Source organism: Podarcis filfolensis (genome assembly GCF_964270895.1).
Source record: "Podarcis filfolensis genome assembly, chromosome: 10".
Lineage (NCBI taxonomy): Eukaryota > Metazoa > Chordata > Lepidosauria > Squamata > Lacertidae > Podarcis > Podarcis filfolensis.
In genome coordinates this window covers 53,066,178-53,087,100 of record NC_139612.1, presented here as the reverse complement: position 1 = coordinate 53,087,100, position 20,923 = coordinate 53,066,178, and the positions used below count along the sequence as shown (strand labels likewise).

At 40.8% G+C, this 20,923-nt stretch overlaps 2 protein-coding genes across 6 annotated transcripts in view; one reads left to right on the top strand and one right to left on the bottom strand.

Moving 5' to 3' along the window:
• The window catches only part of TRIM24 (tripartite motif containing 24), a 37,997-nt gene extending 30,770 nt beyond the window's left edge, over positions 1-7,227 (top strand). For both annotated transcript variants that reach the window (XM_083574195.1, XM_083574194.1), the window contains exons 14-19: positions 331-499; positions 873-1,165; positions 2,781-2,916; positions 4,193-4,267; positions 5,690-5,839; positions 6,492-7,227. In XM_083574195.1, the coding sequence (XP_083430321.1) occupies positions 331-499; positions 873-1,165; positions 2,781-2,916; positions 4,193-4,267; positions 5,690-5,839; positions 6,492-6,701 (1,033 nt within the window). In that variant the 3' untranslated portion in view covers positions 6,702-7,227. The remainder of the gene's footprint in view (positions 1-330; positions 500-872; positions 1,166-2,780; positions 2,917-4,192; positions 4,268-5,689; positions 5,840-6,491) is intronic.
• Positions 6,735-20,923, bottom strand: part of SVOPL (SVOP like) — a 29,496-nt gene continuing 15,307 nt past the window's right edge. For all 4 annotated transcript variants that reach the window (XM_083574206.1, XM_083574205.1, XM_083574207.1 and 1 more), the window contains 6 exons: positions 19,674-19,885; positions 18,890-19,001; positions 14,362-14,443; positions 13,102-13,191; positions 12,068-12,181; positions 6,735-9,216 (listed from right to left, as the gene is read on the bottom strand). In XM_083574206.1, coding sequence (XP_083430332.1) covers positions 9,205-9,216; positions 12,068-12,181; positions 13,102-13,191; positions 14,362-14,443; positions 18,890-19,001; positions 19,674-19,885 — 622 coding nt within the window. In that variant the 3' untranslated portion in view covers positions 6,735-9,204. The remainder of the gene's footprint in view (positions 9,217-12,067; positions 12,182-13,101; positions 13,192-14,361; positions 14,444-18,889; positions 19,002-19,673; positions 19,886-20,923) is intronic.

Below are 20,923 nucleotides of genomic sequence, written 5' to 3'. Positions count from 1 at the left end.
GAAATCTAAGAAACTGAAGATGGGTGCTGGTTATCATTTATTTCTTGCATCTTGCAGATGAATGTTAGTTCCATCCCTTTTTTAGTTGAACTTGATGGAGAAGAATATTTTTGCTTTTTTTAATGTAACTATCCACTTAAAGCACTTGATTTTTTGTGTTGTCATGGCTGAAACACAAACTTTGAATGATCAAATGTGGAAAAAATACCACAGACTGGTTCATACAATGATGATGTACCCTCTTCAAATTATCTAGAACATGTCACAATAGTCTTGTTTTAGTCTTGCTTGATCTTTTATCCTCTTCCCCACTACTTCTTCCTTTTACAGCTCTGGCTCTTCTAGCAGACCATCAGGTGCAGATTCAACCCAGCGAGTCCCTGTGGTCATGTTGGAGCCTATCAGAATAAAACAAGAGTCTGGTGTGCCAAGTGAACACTATGATTTCCCTGTTGTAATAGTGAAGCAAGAAACAGATGAAGAATCCCGGAAGCAAAATGTAATCAAAGTTATAAAAATAGTCTCTAAATTTGGGAGGGTAATTATTAAGTTGGCTGAGTTGTTGCTGTTCTACTCAGGATTTATATTATGCTAGAATACAAAAGAAAACTTCTACGTTCTTCATGCTGATCTGGGAAATCATAGTCACTCATGCTGTCTACTCTTCCGCACTCAAGAACTAAATGTTCAGGGGTTTTTTAAAATGCTGGAAGCTCTTTCTAAAGCCATAAATTTATCCAGCTATAGTAGTTGATGCAATTAGCTAGACCCTTACTGCAGAAGAGGCATGACTGTGTGCATTTTTATACACACATGTATGTAACAATTTTACATTCTTTTCAGGCTGCATACTTTTTTCTTCTTCCCTACAGACTAGGTTTCCAGGAAATTTACTTACCTCAATGTTGTTGAATAACAATCGCAATCGCTCATCTGAAGCAACCGTCTTGAGAACAGAAGCACCAGACAGTACAGGTGACCAACCATCCAATGGCAAGGCAGCATGGATAGGGACACCTCATGTTGGAGAAAGCAGGAAAGATGATGACCCCAATGAGGACTGGTGTGCAGTGTGTCAGAACGGAGGAGAGCTTTTGTGTTGTGATAAATGTCCTAAAGTGTTCCACCTTTCTTGTCATGTTCCCACACTCAGGAATTTTCCAAGGTAAAATCAGCTAGACCATAAAATATTACCTCAGACCTTCATTCTTTTTTATATATACAGTCATTTTCTAATTTTAAAGCTAAACAGGAGCCATCAGTAGTTCATATTGTGGATGTGTGAAACGACATACCCATTACAGTTGTGGTGCCACCGTTTTGGATTGTGATTCCTAAAAAAGTGCTCCATTGTATTCTTGTTCGTATTTATTTAGTCTGAGGAGTGCTGTTGGTGTTCTAATACTGCATTTGTTCTTTGTTATTGTTTGTCATGTTTGAAATATTTTTTATGGTATGTTATACAACTTCACCTATTTTAATAGAAACATTATTTTGAAAATGTAAACATGAGATATATCTATCTATCTTATCTATCTATTAAATTTGTATACCACCCTTCATCCGAAGATCTCAGAGCGACTTCTGGGCCCAAATAGCCTCTCCTACAATTGCATATGCAAACACACAGAATTTGCAGTTGAAATGAAATGCACATCTTCTTCTGATATAGTACCATTGCAAGATGATTTTACCTAGTTAAGAAGCAGAAAGGAGCACTCCTTCCTGTTTTCTAAGCTGTTAAGATCCTTCAAAGGAGAAAGATGTGTTTTTCTATGGTAAATAGAGGCAAAATTATGTTTTTCAGGAGCGCTGTTGTAGGAGAAAAGTTGTCTGAATATAGACATGTACGTGTGTCTGCTTCTCTGTGCATACATATATGTGTTACCACCTGTGGCATGCTAACTCAGATCAAAATAAGTTAGTCACCCAGTTACAGAGTATAATTTATCCAAATAAGAAAGGCTGAGGGAGACATTTTGCACACTGAGAAAATGCTTTTGGAGAGAAATTTCTGTTTTCTCTAGTGGTTGTGATCTGCCCAATGCTTCTAATTGTAGGGGTCTCTTCCGTTTTGCTGTTAATCAAGAACAGCACAATATTAAGGGCAGTGCTTAACCTTCCCCATTTACTTCCCTGTTTTTAAACCACAATATGCCTGTGATTTGTAATGCATAATAGACTTTCTATTGCTTCCTTTGACAATGGCAGCAGTTTTGGTACTTACTGGCAGCTAACATTTCATCCACGCTTTTCCTAAGGAACTGATGAGAAGACAGTTTTAGCAAGGGCCACTTTGTTGAAGCCTGTGGGGAATGGCAAGCCACATTCCTTCGATCTTCAGAGAGGCCTCCCAGCAAGTTCCTCCCACCAATGTAGCACTTTGCTTTTGGTGAGAAGGGAGAACAATAGATTGAAGAGAATGTTGCATAGCCGTGGCCTGCATGCTTATAATTCTGAGAAGAAGGAAGCAAGTCTAACTGAGAGGAGAGAAATAGGAGGCACCGTGAAGACAATAATTTTAATATAGCAAGCCTCACACATCCTTCTAAGTCCCTTAAGTGTTCATATGTACCCTTAGATTTTCTTTCTGATAATCAGATGACAAATGGTGCTTGGGTGAAGAAATTCAAAAATTGCAGAAGGCAAGGTCTATCTTTTATCAGTTGACTTCATCTCAGCCTCAGTATTTTCTAAAACTCATTATAGATAGCAGATAAGAGTTTGCTTAGAAACATTCAGAACATGGATTGATGCCTGTTTGTCTTCTCTTTGTTTAGTGGAGAATGGATTTGTACATTCTGCCGTGATTTGTTCAAGCCAGAAATGGAATATGATTGTGATGGCCCAAGTCATGTGACTGAAGAAAAAAGAAAACTGGAAGGCAATATGGGATTGCCACCTATGGATCAGAGGGTGAGAGTATAGTCATTGAAGTGCATTGTGAATACACCTTGAAAAATGGCATGGTAGTAATAAAATTATTATACCCCTGTAATTTCTTAGTAAGTAGTGAGAACTTGAGAATATGTCCTAAATACATCTTACACCTGGGTTCTGCTCTAGTCATGGCCTTTTCGATACCAGAAGTTTGTAGTATCTCACTGAACACATATTAACATTTCACTCTTGCAAACACGAATGTGTGAACAAATGAGACCCATGATGCTTCTTTTTGAGTTTAAACCTCACTTGAAATCAGAGCAGTTTGATCCTCAAGCAGGTTTTTACTCCTGAGTTTCCTTTACTTTGAAAGTGGTTTGAAGATCAAGTAAATGTGTGTCAGGTGTGGAGTATTTGAGTTGCCATGCCCACATTTTCTTTGTAATTTTAGGAAATTTACTAAAAATTAGCAGAACTATTCTTTGAGGTATATGTAGTAGCGTGAACAAATAGCCTCACTAAGCATGAACAGATGAGCCTGCATGTATTCAGAGGAAAAATCACAGCCCTCCTGTCCTGTTCCTGCTATACTATGCAGTGCTAAGAGATGGTTTGACTTAATGTACCAACCCAAAGCTCATATCTTACCTCCCCTAGGGACAAATCATGAGCTGTAGCCAAGTTTGTTCTTGGCTTTCCACTTGTGGTTTCTCTGTGGAAGACAAACCATGATCCTGTTTTTCAGACATAATGCTAAGTCAAACCATGGATTCAGTCTGGATAACACAGCAGCAACAGGACCAGGGGAAGAGTGAAGCCGCCACAGTTTTTCCTCTTGAGTTCCTGCAAACTGTGTCTGCAGTCCATTTTGTCAATACAGTGGTGCCTCAGGTTAAGTACTTTAATTCGTTCCGGAGGTCCATACTTAACCTGAAACTGTTCTTAACCTGAAGCACCACTTTAGCTAATGGGGCCTCCTGCTGCTGCCGCACCGCCAGAGCTCGATTTCTGTTCTCATCCTGAAGCAAAGTTCTTAACCTGAAGCACTATTTCTGGGTTAGCGGAGTCTGTAATCTGAAGTGTATGTAACCTGAGGTACCACTGTACATCTTGAAAATTATGTACTGGTGGCAAAAAAGGCCACTGAAGGAAAAGTTGACTAGGAGGGTGGGAGTGGATCTCACAGTGTCTGAATTTCAACACTGTCTTCTGTAGCCTCAGAAAAATGCAGTTTCTACTGTGTTGCTGTTCTAACTCTTCAAGGTGGTACTCTGTGTAACTGAAATCATTTATCTTTTCTATTGTGCAGAAGTGTGAAAGATTACTACTGTACCTTTACTGCCACGAAATGAGCCTTGCTTTTCAAGATCCAGTTCCTCCCACGGTATGATGGTCATTTTATTTGCCACTAACATTCTGTGAGGATTGTGTTGGCATTCATTACTAATCAGATATTATATTCATGCTTCAATGCAGTGTATAATTTCAACAGAGAGAGATAAAATGCTGATGTAAAAGCAGCATGCCATTTGAGTCTCATATTTGAGTACAGTTGTTAACTGGCAATTTTTATTGAAGTACATTTATTAATGCCGTAGTTCAGTTTCTGATCTTCTTGCGGCTTTTTATTAGTTACTGCATGTCATTGAAGTAAATGCTACCAAGAGCCATCCATTATGTGTTTTACTATGCAGTGTGTTTAGAGATACATAACTTTGCATAAGCAGTGTAATAAAAGGGAAAAGAGAGCACCCCTTTCCAAAAATGTAGGGTGGAACCTTTTCTAGACTTTATTTTTCTGCAGAAAAATTTCCATTTCAAAAGTTAATTAGTAACAATGAATGAATGCCATCTGTAAATACTGTGGGTTGTATCTAATGCTAATCATGAGCGTAATTGCATTTACACATCATAACTTTCACCCTCCTCCCGAAAAAAGTTTCCCAAAACTATGCTCCAGAAGGTCTCCCAATCCTCCGCATCTGATTTTGAGGGTATGCCAGGAGCTTGAGGGGAATAGGAGAGGGAGACAAAATTCTGTTGCATGCACAGATGTGTGTGTGGAGCTCCAGCATTTGTAACAGCCCAGTAGTAGGCGGGCGTGGCAGTTTCAGAATGTTTAGGTTGGTTTACACAATAAAAACGAAACACTCCATAGACACCTTCCACTTGCTTTGAAGTTCCTATTCAATATGAACTAGAGCAGGTTGTCCTTTGTAAATAGGAGCCACTATCTGTCATTGGCTCAGTTGCAACGGTTGCTGTCATTGGCTCAGTTGCAACAGCAAATTGATCAAAAGATAAACCACCTTGTTCTGAGGCAGGTATTAGGAGTGTGCTAGAGCAATACATAGCATTGTACATCCTGTCCTGGGCCTAAAATAGAGATAATAAAAGATTGAGATCCAGCTCTCTGACATTTCTCCTGGTATAGGGGATGTGTTTGTGTTTTGCTGTGATTTTACAGAGATAGCCTGCAATGTGCTGCTAAATTTCAGTTTCTGTGGAAACTTATTTTCAGTTAGCTTATCTAGATTTTCATTATGACACTGTCTTAAATAACAATTTGACTCTTAAGAATTTGTGTATGTTAGATGAATAATATGCCTTTTAGAGACATTGCAATAACTGCTGTTTACAGTATATATATTCCTTCCAATTATTTTCAATAAGATAAAGATTGCTCTCTCCATTCATAGCAGGAGTCGTTTGCTTAAGATCTGCACAGTAGATGTTCACTTTCCCAGATAATGCCACAAGAGGTATGCTAATGTATTACTGAGAAGATTCATCTATTCCTTTCTAGGTGCCTGACTACTACAAAATAATTAAGAAGCCAATGGACTTGTCAACCATCAAAAATAGATTGCAACTGCATCATCCACTGTACACAAAACCAGAAGATGTTGTAGCTGATTTCAGACTGATCTTTCAAAACTGTGCTGAATTTAATGAGGTCAGAAAAGACTGTAGAGTGTGTGTGTGTGTGTATTTCTAAGAAGGTACGATTGTTACCAGAGTCAAACTGTGGATGCTATAATAGTTTGCAGAGTCACATAGCTGGTAATTTATATGCAGAATATAATTATAGGTCCCTTTCTTTAGCAGTGTCTGGCCTGCATTGGAGTTGAGATATGATATTAGGTGACAGTTGAATCATATAAATTTCCTTACACATTGAACAGTACAGAATATTTGCATGGGGGAGAGAAATGAGGACTACTCAGCAGAAGTAATATTGTACTCTGAGATAAGGTTGTTAGATCTCTCTTCTACTGCTGTAAGTCACTGTGTGTGAACAAACTCTCTCTTAGCCAAGAAGTGACAGAAAGTACCAAAGCGCTAACTAAGGTGCTAACATATTGTTGCATACTAGTTTTATACTACAAATACTACTGTCAACTGTATCACAGTCACATCGTATTTTGATTTGTTGAAGTGTTGATTGAGTCCTTGAATTTTAGTTTGAGTAAGATGAATTTTATTCAACTAAAATTATTAGTAATGTTCGTGTGTTCAAGTTGATTTACTATGGTGTTTGACTTACCCATTTTTTTTATATGGGACTGCAAATATAAAACCTATGATATGTTGAATTTCCCCAACAGCCTGATTCAGAAGTGGCTGATGCTGGCATGAAACTGGAAGCTTATTTTGAGGAACTGCTGAAGAACCTTTTTCCAGAAAGAAAATTCCCTGCCCAGCCTTATTGCCGTGCTGATAGAGATAGTCCCAACTCAACAGATGACTCTGATGACGACTTTGTACAGCCACGGAAAAAACGTCTCAAATGGGAAGAACGCCAGTTTGTAAAATGAACTGGATATAGGCACTGCTAAAGATTTTTTCCCCATAAATATTTATCAACATTCATTTTTGGGAGGGCATTTTATGAGCACGTTGACATCTACAGATATGGACATTCACTGGGAGTCCTACCTTGGTACAAATTTGCCAAGAAGTGAGGCATGTAGGAGACATTAGAAAAATTCTATAAAATTTACCCTTGGTTTTTAGAATTCATTCTGCCACCACTCTAAAGTGACAATGGTTCAAATCTTTTATTTAGAAAGGATTTGTAAAAATTATACTAAAGTTAGAAACAAATTTAATGTGTAGATTTCAGGAAAATGTGATCTTACCAGAAATTAATTTACCAACGACATGTGGCTGGCCATAATTTCAGTTCTTTGTACTGTACATAACTGTTAGCCTCTGAGAAGAGAAAAGCACATGCTCAGATATTGGCCTAGGATACAATGGAATTGTCGTTGCCTGCAGAGAGCTACTTGTGCTCTGAAATGTAAGGAGTGGGGAGATGAATTAAAGTACTTTGAAAATGGACTTTTGAGTGTCTTGCTGTGCTCATATGGAGAGAAATTTTATACAATTGGTTGTAATTTCCTGCTGGCCAACATTGCATGTATTTCTAAACTTTAGTCTAGCAATGGAAGTATTAAGGTTGACTTTCATCTTTATAGTTTATCCTATTTTACACCTACCAAGAGAGCTAGAAGGAAACCTCCCTCTGCTGCTTTTATTAGAATGTGTGGTCTGCTGCCATAAGCTGGTTTGGAATTTTTCATTAGAAACACACTGATTTACTCATTAACGTATACTGTGTGATGCTTTCCTGAATGATTACAAAGAGGAAGATCATGTTTTTAAATTTATCCTCACTTCAAATTTTGAGTGTGCCATCAACATTGAAATGGGAACTTTTCATGTGAACTAATAAGTGTAAACTGCACTTGCACAATATGAAATTACTTTTAAATGTCATGAGGAAATTCCATGGAATAATTTTTATTCTAGACAAAACTTGCCCCTATTCCTGATAACAGGGATGACAGCATCTAGTTTAGCTTCCACCACAATTCCCTTCATTCATCCTTTTAACTTAATTTGGCCTAAATAAGTGAATGACCACTATTCACTTCAGAGGTCAGGGGAGTAAACTCACCCATTTGACACTACTGGAGGTGCCAAGCTCTCATGAGAGGGAACCTGTGGAGGAATTCAGTGTGTGGCAGTGTAGTAAAATTCTTCCCTCCACATCAGTTCCCCAACTGCTAAAGAAGGATAAGATTACAGATAATTTAAATGAATTATTTGCATTTGTCTTCACAACGGAAGATACAGAGCAGATCTCAGTGCCTGAACTAATCTTTGCAGGAGGCGAGTATGAGCAACAGAAGGTTGCTGGTGATACTAAATTGTTCATTGTTGTTAAAACAAAATATATTATGAAGAGCTCTTAAAAGGATCTCTCCAAGCTGAGTGAACAGGCGGTAAAATGGCAAATGCAGTTGTTCAATGTAAACAAGTGCAAAGTGATGCATGTTGGGGCAAAAATTTCTTAATTTCACATATATGTTCATGGGGTCTGAACTGGTGGCAATTAGCCAGAAACAAGACCTTGGGGGTGCAGTAGACAGTTCAGTGGAGTTTTGTCCCACTATGAGGCAGCTGTGAAAAAAGTAAAATGCCATGAGAGGATCACTAGGAGAGGAATTGAAAACTGTTGATATAATGCCATTCTACAAATCTCTTACGTGGCTACATTTGGAATGCTGTGTACAATTCTGGTTGCCTCACCTCACAAAGGATGTACTGTGGAGTTGGAAAAGGTTCAGAAAAGGGCAATCAAAATGATCAAAGGAATGGAAAAATTCCCCGATGTAATACGTTGGATATTTTAGTTTAAAGAAAAGGCAAGTAAGAGGTGACACAATAGAAATTTATAAAATCATGCATGGCATGGAGAAACAGGAGAAGTTTTTCTCCCTCTCTCAAAACACCAGGACTCATGAATGTCCAGTGAAGCTGAACATTTGAAGATTGAAGACAGATAAAAGGTAGTATTCCTTCATGCTGTGCATAAACTCTGGGACTCACTTCCTACAGGAGGTAGTGACGGCTACCAACATCTGCATACATAGAGTGCCAACACCTACCTGAGGAACAGAAAAATTATTTTAATGTGTTTACGTATCTGCCATCAGTGGGCTTATACAGCATGTTCTGCCATGTGCATATAGTGACTTGAATGAATGGGGGACAAGACATTTGCACACATTACAGAGCCTTCTCAAGCCTGGATATAGCGTGATGCTGGGCACATTAAAAAAAACAACAACTTACCACATGGGGTACAGTTCCATTTATTTGTGTAGAAGTTTATTAAAATGTAAAGACAAGAAACACCTTTTTTTGGAAATGCGGGTGGAGAAAATCTCAGTAGTTCTTCTGAGAAATAGGCTCAAATGCATGAAATGTAACAGAGCCCTCTTGGGTTTTTCCTCTTTCTATTGGTCACCTTCATTTCCTTTGCTAAAAAGATAAAAACAGGTGTTAAGAATAACAGGTCTCCATGACTTACCTATGCAAGAATTAAGTGGTGTCAGCTTTGCAATCAGGATTAAATGCTTCTAATTCTTTTAGTCCAGTGCCCACTCAGCCACCATGTAGCAGCAGATACATCTATCTTAACTTGCTTCCTTGGACAAATGTCCCAATGCAGCAACCACTGACCTACAGGAGCTTGGCACCCAGGTTCCCTCCAGCCTTTTTGTTTGTTTGTTTGAAGGATTTTTTCCATTCCACTGCAATCTACATACACAGAAACATTCCCATTGGGTGGTATTGGCTGCCTTAAATGGTTGCCTGTAGCAAGTGTTCCATGTGATACAGCCCCTCCAAACTATATGTTGGTTCCACAGTTGTTAAATCACATTGCCGTTTCATGAAGTCTTTCTCGATGAATGATTACATATGTGTAAGCCACCCTTGGAGCCTTTTTCTGCCAAAGAGCAAGGAAGAAATGCCATAAAATAATTATACTGTTGCTAAGGCATCTCTCTTGTTTACAACCTAAGTAGCATTTTTTTTGTATATAAAAGAAGCAACATATATTTCTGTGTATCTGTTGTGACGTGGGCTGTTTTAATTTTGTAGAAGGAAACATAACAAGACAATAGCTTTCCTGAAGCCACCCATTCAGTTAATGAATCAATGCAAATTACACAAGATCTTCGGTTGAACCCATTGGCTTCTAATGCCACACCTCTCTCCCAGGTGTAAAGAGCTGGTGTTTCAAAGTGGATAAGCTGGAGACAGCTAGCCAGAAATTGATCCAACTACAGTGGTACCTTGGTTTTCTAACAATCCATTATGGAAGTCCGAGTTCTGAAATGTTCAAAAACTGAAAACAGGAGCCTCAATACGGAAAACTCAAAACGGAAGCCGCGTTTCCTGTTCGACTTCTCCGAGGCGTGTTCAAAACTGAGGCATTTACTTCCGGGTTTTTGGGATTTGAGTTCCAAAATGTTCGACTGCGAAGGTGTTCGAAAACCAAGGTACCACTGTACATGGATAATGGCCTCTCTTTTCTGCTGAGATTCTGCCTCTGTATTTATTAGCTTAGGTGCACATCTGCTTTGAAATGCGGCTTGCCCAGGTCTGTAGAACCTGGTGGTTCTACAACCACCAAACAATCTCCAAATATTGTTTAATAGTTTATTAAATGTTCTTTTCTCTTCATTGCTGCTGCATACCAAGCCAATTGCAGATGAATTAAAGCTTCGAAGGTTGTGCAAGAGACAATTTGCTGCTGGTAACAGAGGGTAGCATGTAGAGGCCTAAATGAGATCTAAGTGGTACGTAAGGAATGAATTACCCTAATTGAAGCGTGGTTTTTATTTGCAGTGTTAAGTTATTATAAATTGGTGGGAGGTGTTTTCTGGGTCACTGGGTTAATTATATGTCATTCCTTCTTATAACAAATAAGAAGACACTAAGCCTGTCAGCTTAGTGTAATAGCTACCCACAAACAAGGTAGGGCTTTTTTGTGTACCTGTTGGACTCCTTATGATATATATATATATTTAAGGGCATGATTTTTTTATTAAGAAAAAGCATGTGAAGAATATGAAAAGAAACTGCACACACAACCCAAAGCTATCCAAGGATGTCAGTGACTTCAACAGCCTACACAGTGTTGGGGGGGGGGGCAGGAGAAGAAAAGGGAAACAATAAGAAGAAATTTGTCAGTTGAGTGCCTAAGAACTTATATGGTGTCCTGGACACAGAATGAGGCACAAGATGATACTCACTTATAGGGCTAAAAAATCCCTCCCCTGCACTGTACTGAGGTTTTGGAAGAGAGGAGAGGAAAAGAGAGACCTTTTCCCATTGCCAACCTCCAGAAACCTTGATGTGGCAACAATACGCTTGAATTTGAGGTTGGCAGGCATCTCCAAAGCCAAGATTCAGGAAAGGGTGAAAGGTGTCTTTCTTTGTCTCTTCCAGGCTGGCTTGAGCTCTCGACAGGAGCATTCTTGTCAGAAACTGGGGATACTGTATACTACATATCATTTTGCTGCAGGCCCCACTCAATGATTTTAATTTTCCCAATAACTCAGATAGTTTGCTGGTAATTATTATTAATTATAAACATACAGAATATTTCTAGACTGTCTTTCATTACTGTTTCAGTAAACAATTACAGGGCAGTATACAGCAAGTATACAGTCTTTAAATATGAGAAGGCATGTTATGCTACAGAGACAAACAATCAGTCACCAATACTCCTAAATATCATAAATAGCTTCACTGCCTTGGTTCCTCCCAAAGGCCTGAATTATTATTCTTGAATGACACAAATTGGAGCTCATCAGGCTTGCAAGCTGTAATTTGGAAATCCCACTGGTCCCAGTCTGAATTGGGGCAAGTTAATGGTGTGCACCTACGTCAATATATCCAAGCAGTTAGTCTCTTAACTAGCTCCCTTTGCAAATAGATTAGACTGAGTCAGTTGTAATTATACAACCCAAGCCCCCTTTGACTTACGATACAAATAATCACTCCTATTTTGGGGCCTTCAAGTTCCTTCAGGTAGGCATATGGATGGCATAAAGGTTATCATTTGCGACAGTGGACTGGAGGACATTCAGTTAACAGGACGTGGGAGGAGTCATTCTGCTAAGCAAACGTCCTCCAGTCCACTCTTCAAACAGAAATTCACGGTATGACCAATTTCCATTGCTCCTGATGTGGAGAGGCCTCCTATGAGATTTGTTTGTTTTTCATAATGGGGTGAAGTTCAAAGGAAGCTGCCGCGGTGGCCTTCGGCAGTGCAGGAGCCTGCTTCTGACCTTACACTACAGAAGATGGGTTTACCAACCTGAAGCGCTCTCCCTTTGGTCTCAATGGGCAGAGTGAAAGCAGAGACAGCACACACGATACAAACAGAAGCGAAAAGGCAAAGTGCTCCCAAGAAAGAAGCATTGATGAGCACCTGCAAAGAAACAATGTATTAGTGCAACGCTGCCATGCAACTTGGTCAAACGCTTTTTTTTTTTTAAGCCCATAGGATTTCCTTTCTAGCTTTCTCAAAGTTCAAAGTTTAGCATGTTGGCCAACAATTCAGTGCACAAGCCTTTAAGAAGAGCCATGAAGCCTATCCCGTCCATCATCCACGTCTCACACTGGCCAGCCAGATTCCTGCAGGAAGCCCACAAACAGCACTTGGCTGCAACAGTACTCTTCCCATTTGAAATTTTCAGCAACTGGTACCTGGAGGCATACCTTTTCAGGCTTTAATCTAGGATTATTTTAACATAGATGGTGATAGATGGTGTTGCGACATGTAGTTGTTGGGAATACAATAGTTGGGAATACAATAGTACTACTCTAGCTTAGGGCCCCTCTAGACATAATTTTTTAATTGCATATCCATGATGATTTGGGCTTGTGAAGCTATCAGGGGGGTCATACATGATTCCTCTTTAAATACTGTTTGTGTGGCAAAGGTTTCAGGGCGGCTATACTACTTCATTTGCAATCAATGCACATCTCGTTACTTGTAACTTTTTATATTAAGAGTGTTCTGGTTTGTTTTCTGCCCCACTTTTGTTGCACCATAGCCCTTTCCAGGCAGGGTAGCATTGGAAAAGCATCACAGAACAACTAATAATGCAGGATAAACACACTGCTATTGCATCAAGAACTTATTGGGGAATACACCTGCACTAAAACAGCAGTCTGGAGGTGCCCTTTGAAGATCCTCCAAAAGCACGAATAGCTTGACAAAGGTCAACATTAGCTTTGGTATCATCCTCTGATTTAAAAATGTGGATGAGAATACACATGAATTCGGGTCAGAAACCAAAGAATCGAAACAATATATTTAAGTAACTTTATTGAAAGTCATCTTACCTGGGCTATAAAAGGTGCCACCATAGCACCAATACGACATACAGAACCACTAGTGCCAAGGCCAACAGCTCTCATGATAGTTGGATAAACCTATAATACAGTAATATATAATTCAAGATCAGATCTATAGTATAGACTGAAGGAAAGGGAAACTGGGAAACTGTCAACCGAGCATCTATTGTGGGTTCCAGAGTTTAGGTGGCCAGAGATGGTATCTGCAGAGATGGTATCTGCAGAAGATTCTAGTGACAATCTTGTAAAAGATACTGCTTTAAAAAATGTTATTTGGCAGAATCCAGTCAAAAATAAGGCTTTTTTTTTTTAAAAAAAAGCCCCATTAATTTAAATGTGAAAATACAATACGCTTAATTTTTGTGCCCATTTAGTTTACAAAGGCTAATAATGAAAGCAATGAAAGCAAAACATTGCTGTTTGGAAATATAAAAATGTTGAATTTTACTTGGTTATTGTTTTGTTACTCGGACATTTCAACTATTTTTTTGGACAGCAAAAAATGATAAAATGTCCAACTTCAGGTTTCCAGACGTTGAAAGAGGTTTTTTTTGCCTTAAAACCCCCCACAAAAAACTAATGTCAAAATCAGCCTCAGCTATTCACTTCTGGACTTCAGATATACATGAGAACAGGTGACTCAAAGTGGAGGATTATAAATTATTCCATACTTCTCTAACACAGATTTTCTTATGTCAGCCTGTGAAGAGCAGAGTAGCATTTACTACCGAGCAAGAGTTGGTCTGAGGTGGTTCTTCTGTGGCACACCAACTTTTATGAGCTGCTAAATCATTTAGGTTTGTTCATGTATGCAATATAAGCATACAGTGCTCTGTTAAATCACAAAAAGGAGTGGTACTGTAGGTATGTGTGGATAATACTATCCTTCATTGGTAAGCATGGCGCTGTTTGTTCAAGCACCACCGCCTTTACTCATTAAGAGAGGAAGTATCATTTAGTCAGGTCCTGCTCAGGCATATCGGCACCATCCAAATCCCAAAAATTGAACAGAAATATTTTTAGCTGTGCACTGCCTGCTTGCTCCTTCCAGCTACCCAGCTAAGGCTTCAACCCCATACTCACTTAGCGTGGGAGTCTCATTGGATTAAATGATACTTACTTCTGAGTAAATATGCACTGAGCTGAATTGTCAATCTACATTTCCCATTTATTATGGAAAGCTATGATGAGAGACATCAGTTGTGTGTTCCTCCCCTTCCACAATTCACGGGTTCAAAAGCATCTCACCTCCGCTGTGTAAATGTAGATGGTGTTGAAATTTGCAGAGACCAAGGCACGCAACATGAAGAGAAAACCAATGAGGCCCGAGCTGGTTAGAAAAGGAAGAAAGAGGATGCATGGGGAAATTCACATCATTATCCAGCATTTGATTTGAGGTCCTTGATTGTACGTCATACCAAGAATTCCATAAAGGGGGATTTTATATGAATAACTTCAAAAGTGGTGACCCTTTTCAAAGACAGCACACAGGAGAGGATGGATGCTTGGAGCAACTGTGTGCGGGCACCCTTAAAAGAAGCAGAGCCACTTAGACTCTCCCACGGCAAGTAATGGTAGTTGTGGTGCCCAGAAAGTCTGTTTGTGCCTGGATGAGAGCTGGGAAGGAACGGAGAGAGAATGGGAAGGATCCCTCTGAAATGCTTTAAAAAGATTGGAAGCCTTTTTGTGGTTCTAGACTGCTCCAAGGGAACCCTGACATTTCCTGTTGCTTTTTATGCGTTTTCAGATTCAGAGATGAATTCAGGGATGAAAAACCTACAGCTCTCTCGATGTCGCTGGAGCTGAAATTACATCAGTCTCAGCATGGCTGATTATCAGGGATGATGGGAGTTGTAGTCCAACAGCACCTGGAGAGGCCCCACAACTTCTCTGTTTTAATATGATCTAAGCTGCCTGTGGCGCTTTTAAATGGAAGGTTGGGAGATAAATAGTTTATATCAGGCTTCCTCAAACTCTGCCCTCCAGATGTTTTAAGACTACAATTCCCATCATACCTGACCACTGGTCCTGCTAGCCAGGGATCATGGGAGTTGTAGGCCAAAAACATCTGGAGGGCCAAGTTTGAGGAAGCCTGGTTTAAATAAATAAATGCGTAGTAGCTTGCAGTCTTATCACAAGCCAATCACACACATCCCAGGCCATATACTACTAGAATGTGTGATCAAGGGTCTCGACAAAATAACTGCTCAAAAAGATGCCTTATAATGAGTCAGAACTTTTGTCTATCACTCGGTATTGCCTACACAAAGCTCTACTACAGGGACTGGCAATGGCAGTCCAAGTTTTGAGACAGGATCCTCTCCCAGCTCTACCTAGGGATTCTGGGAATTGAACCAGGAACCTACAGCATGCAAAGCGGATGTTCTGCTCTGAGCTATGGCCTTTTACCCTATCAACATAAATGTGGCATCTTCCCGGGAGTTTCCAGAAGATACATTCTGTCCTCACCTAGAGTTTATTGTTCTTTTTACAAAAATGTTAAAACAAAAATAATACGCGAAATCCTGCTGTAAAAGCGGCAAGAGCTATATCTAACAATGCTACCCTGAAAAATCCTGGTTACATAAAAAAAACAAAAAACAAACAAACCTTGGAAAGGGCTTCCTAAAAGAACAAACGCTTGGCACCACCCCAATTTCCCGGTGGAGTGCATTCCAATGTGCTCACCGTGTGCCTAAACTCTAGAACAAAGACCTGGATGTTCCAAGCACCAATGCAATCCGACTGGTTTGAATGAGCCAAGTCACAAGAGACACATACATTTGCAGAGAGCGCATAAAACAAAACAAAAAAAGATATTCTAGCAGATGGCCATTTGCTGCTGCCCTGGACCCTCCACCAAATATGACCTATCCTGTAACCCAAATCATCCCCAGAACTCCTAGTATATAATGTATGGGGTGTTAGGGGAGGGATAGTAGATACTGCATGGGCTGAAGAGTTTCAGGGCAGTAAAGCTTTGATGTCAGCTATGGTTTTCCCAGTAGTGATATATGGAAGTGAGAGCTGGACTATAAGGAAGGCTGATCGCCAAAGAATTGATGCTTTTGAATGATGGTGCTGGAGGAGACTCTTGAGAGTCCCATGGACTGCAAGAAGATAAAACCTATCCATTCTGAAAGAAATCAGCCCTGAGTGCTCACTGGAAGGACAGATCCTGAAGCTAAGGCCCCAATACTTTGGCCACCTCATGAGAAGAGAAGACTCCCTGGAAAAGACCCTGATGTTGGGAATGATGGAGGGCACAAGGAGAAGGGGACGATGGAGGACGAGATGGTTGGACAGTGTTCTCGAAGCTACCAGCATGAGTTTGACCAAACTGCGGGAGGCTGTGGAAGACAGGAGTGCCTGGAGTGCTCTGGTCCATGGGGTCACAAAGAGTCGGACACGACTAAACAACAACAACAAAAGCTTTGATGCCCAATGCAATTACTCAACCCTCTCCTTAGAAGAAGCAGAAAACCAGTATATAGCTATATATCTCCAGCTCTAGCTCTGCATATATATAGATATAGATACCTGACTCATCTGCACCACTGAAGCAACATAATTCATTTTTGTGTGTGACATATTCTCTCTCTCTCTCTCTTCTCCCTCTCATAATAACACGGAGGTTTATTGCAAGCTTATGTATGTCAAGCAATTAACCAAGATTAAAGTCTTGGTATTAATCAGCTGGTACACTTTGTTCACCCTGGCATCCTCAAACATCCTCTACTGGTACAAACACCATTCATTGCCAGGAGCTGTATGCTGAAGCAAAACTGGTTTGAAGTTCACGCTGCTTCGTCACATATAATTTTTACATTAGAGTGGCCATTTTGTCTCAGCCCATTGTTTAGGCATGCTGCCTAGAGTAAAGAGAGAAACTATAAGCTTCCTAGACACTGCATGGAAAGGTACCCCTGACCATTAGGTCCAGTCGCAGACAACTCTGGGGTTGCACGCTCATCTTGCTCTATAGGCCGAGGGAGCCAGCGTACAGCTTCCGGGTCATGTGGCCAGCATGACTAAGCCGCTTCTGGTGAACCAGAGCAGTGCACGGAAACGCCGTTTACATTCCCGCTGGAGTGGTACCTATTTATCTACTTGCACTAGACGTGCTTTCGAACTGCTAGGTTGGCAGGAGCAGGGACTGAGCAACAGGAGCTCACCCCGTCGCGGGGATTCGAACCACCGACCTTCTGATCAGCAAGCCCTAGGCTCTGTGGTTTAGACCAAAACGCCACCCGCGTCCCCCCACCTTTGCTGTAGGAAACTGTAATGTACAGTGGCGTAGCGTGGGGGTGCAAGGGGGGCCGGCCGCAGCGGGCGCAACATCGGGGGGGGCGCGCTCGCACTCGCAGCTCTCTGCCCCTACTAAAATCCACGGGTTAGGGGGCGCAAATTACTTGCCTTGCCCCGGGTGCTGACAACCCACGCCACGCCACTGGTAATATATATTTATTAGAAGGCAAAACTGGACGTTATCTGGCAAATGAAAGTTTCCAAACCATCTTTTGTTGAGCTAATGAAGGTGCAAGAGGTCCTAACTATAAAGGCTTGCCCACTTTTGAGCATTATTTGAACATGACCGGAGGTGTCCACACCTGCACCCATTTGTATATACATGTCAACTTTGGTCTTTTCTGGTCATACCACCAGGCCTTCTCCCTACCTTAGTTTCTTCCCCACAGGTAAGGAAGGAGAAATTCAGTGGAAGAGAAGGAGAAATGTGATGTCAATCAAGTAATGTGCACAAATATGTGTTTATTGGGATAAAATGTGCTTTAAAGTGCATATATTTGGTGAAAACAACAGAAAAAGTGCTTGCAAAGCTGTGTCTGTTGGGAGAAAGGTGCACTCAAAAGCTGATGAATTTTCATGAGCAGTTGTTTTTAATCACAATCCGATGTGGAGATGTGCAGAGAACCAAACTGAAGAAAAAATGAGAAGCTGAGAGAAACAAAGATTGACAGATAGGCCCATTGCTAGTTATAGGGAAAGGCTGTGGGAAGGAGGGGTTCTTAACCTCTTCCAAATGTGCTGGTTTTCCTAAGCAAATGTCCCCCAAGGTCATTCCATGCCCCTGTCTAGGCTTACTTCTGGTTTCAGACGTTAACTGGGGAGAAAATTAACTAAAAACAACTGAGGGGTTGCTGTGCAGGGGAGAATTGGCAGGACCGCAAGGGCTAAGCACTCTCTCCTGCCTGCTGAATCTCCTCTGCAAATCCTCTCCTACATTAGCATTGAGAACCCTGAGTTTCCCCCATGAATTATAGCTCTGTCACATTTGTAGGTGCACCAACTCCAGGATTCCCCCTGTTTGGTGACCTCCTGCAACCCTCAAGATGCCAGTTACAGTCAGCTGGAGTCTGCTAAAGTTCTAGATCAGCTTTTGCCAAACTGATGCCCTCTGGGTCTGATGAGCGCTGCAGTCAAATACATCTGCAGGGCATCAGGTTCTGGATCAAGCTCTCTGCGGCATGCTATGTTGGTAAGGAAGCACATTGCTGAGTTTCTGCAGGTGCCGGAAGCATCCGCCCTGCAGATAGCTCTTGCCATCTTTAACCCTCACCAACTAGGAAGAGTGTAGTTCCTGAAACAGGAATGGCCATTCTGGTAGAGAGGGATGAAAGTGAGTTGCATTTTCAGAATTAACCGACTAGCACACAGAGTGTAGACATCACCGGTGCAGGAAAGGTGTGAGGTGCAGTGCAAACAGGACTGTTTCAATCTTACTTTGCCCACACACACGCCACCTGAAAACACTTACGTTGAAGTGCATATATTGAGCAGGAGGAAGAACACGGCAGTGCATCCCATGGTGATTGTCAGGCTGAGACGCCTTCCCAGAAAATTGATGCCCAGAATGTTTAGAGGATTTACTGGAAAAGAAGAAAGGGGAGAATGTCAGGCTGTAGAATCAGATGACCCGACTGAGCTATTACGCTGTGTTTATACCTGCCCCACTCCAGCCTCAGGGGAGACACTTTCAACAGCTACTTGCTTTATTACTTCTCTGTGATTACTGGGAATGTTTTGGACACATTACCGGAGTTAATGCGGGGAAAGGAAAAGTGGCAAAAGGGCCACAGATTTATTTTCTTGAGAGCGCATTGAGAAGGGAAACGGAGACATGGTCCCAGTCACAGTGTCTCTGGCCTAAGAATGTGTGAGGTGGGACAGTACAAACTTAAACCAACAATGCTCTGGATTAAAAATGGCCACAACTTTATCACACAGCCAGCCTTTTAAGCATTGCAATGATTATAACTAGTGAAAATGAAAAGTAAATTATCCCTCCCCATACACTTCCTAAGATTCCTTTGTGTGGGTCTGTAGCTCCTGTTCTGTGACCTTTAGAACAGAGGTGGGGAAGATGTAGCCCTCCAGATACTGTTGGACCACAACTCCCATCGTTCCTGACCTCTGGCCATTCTGGCTGGGGCTGATGGGAGCTGGAGTCCGGTATTATCTGGAGGGCCACAGCTTCCCTGCCTCTGCTTTAGAGATTTACCCACACCCTGTTTTTAAACAGATAGAGCAGGAGAAGTTACATGCGATCTCTCCAATTGTGCTGATGATCATGATCTGGTAATCGGAAGGGGCGAAGTGATGACAGAGGCACGGGCTGTGGGTCTCCTCGGAATAATCTCCCAACTCATCCCCTTTGCTGGTTCCTCCTCCCCCTGTGGCACAAACCAGATTCTTCTCCAGCAACTCTGCGCTGGCCAGGATGATACCATAATAAGCAAAAGATATCCCAAGCCTATGAAAAAGAGGGGGAAATGTTAGAAAGGAGAGCAATTGAGGGCATTGCGACAGCATTTCAGCCAGTTAATAACACGCAGAGCTTAACTACTGTGGGACCTGAAAATAATTGCAATTCATAAAACAGCTCTGTGCTACAATATGGAAACAAGGCCTGCTATTAAATTACACCTCTGGAGCACTTTTAAACAATTACAAATAAATCCTAGTTTCACTGAAGTAGATGCCGAAATGTTAAATTCTTCAACGTAGTGAATATCTCACGGATGTTCAATATCACCACCTGAATGAAGTATTTTAAAAGGATATGAAGCGGGGATTTGGGGAACAAACATCACAACTAGAAAGAGACCTGTTAAAGTGATGTCTAAAATGTATAATATGTGATTGGAATGGGAGACAAAGGATGAACAAGTGAAATCTTCAATGATACACTGGGCAATAAATATTGGTCATAATAGAAATGGAAGAATGGGAATGTTTATGGAACGTGGATATAAAATTTACAGCATGTTATAGTTTAAGAGAAAACTATTTGAAAATGTTTTATAGATGGTAGCTAACACCTAGTAGATTGGCAAAAAATGTATAAATCCAAATCAAATATGTGCTGGAAATGTAAAGAGAAAGAATATGTGGTGGTCTTGTAATAAGGTTAAAGCTTACTGGGAAATGATATATAATGAACTGAAAAAGATGTTTAAGATAACATTTATTTAAAAAACCCCAGAAGCTTTTCTTTTGGGAATTATGGGATCAGAACTACCTAAACAGTATAGAAATTTATTTATGTATGCAACCACTGCTGCAAGAATGTTATTTGTCCAAAAATGGAAGGAAGAAGAGGTCCCAATGAGAGAAGAACAGATACAGACGTTAATGGACTACGCAGAAATGGTGAAACTAACCGGGAAAATAATCTGAACATCTGAAGAAGTGTGCATGCACACAAGAGCTTATACCCAGAACAAACTTAGTTGGTCTCTAAGGCGCTACTGGACAATTTTTTATTTTTTAAAATTTATATCGAGAGAAT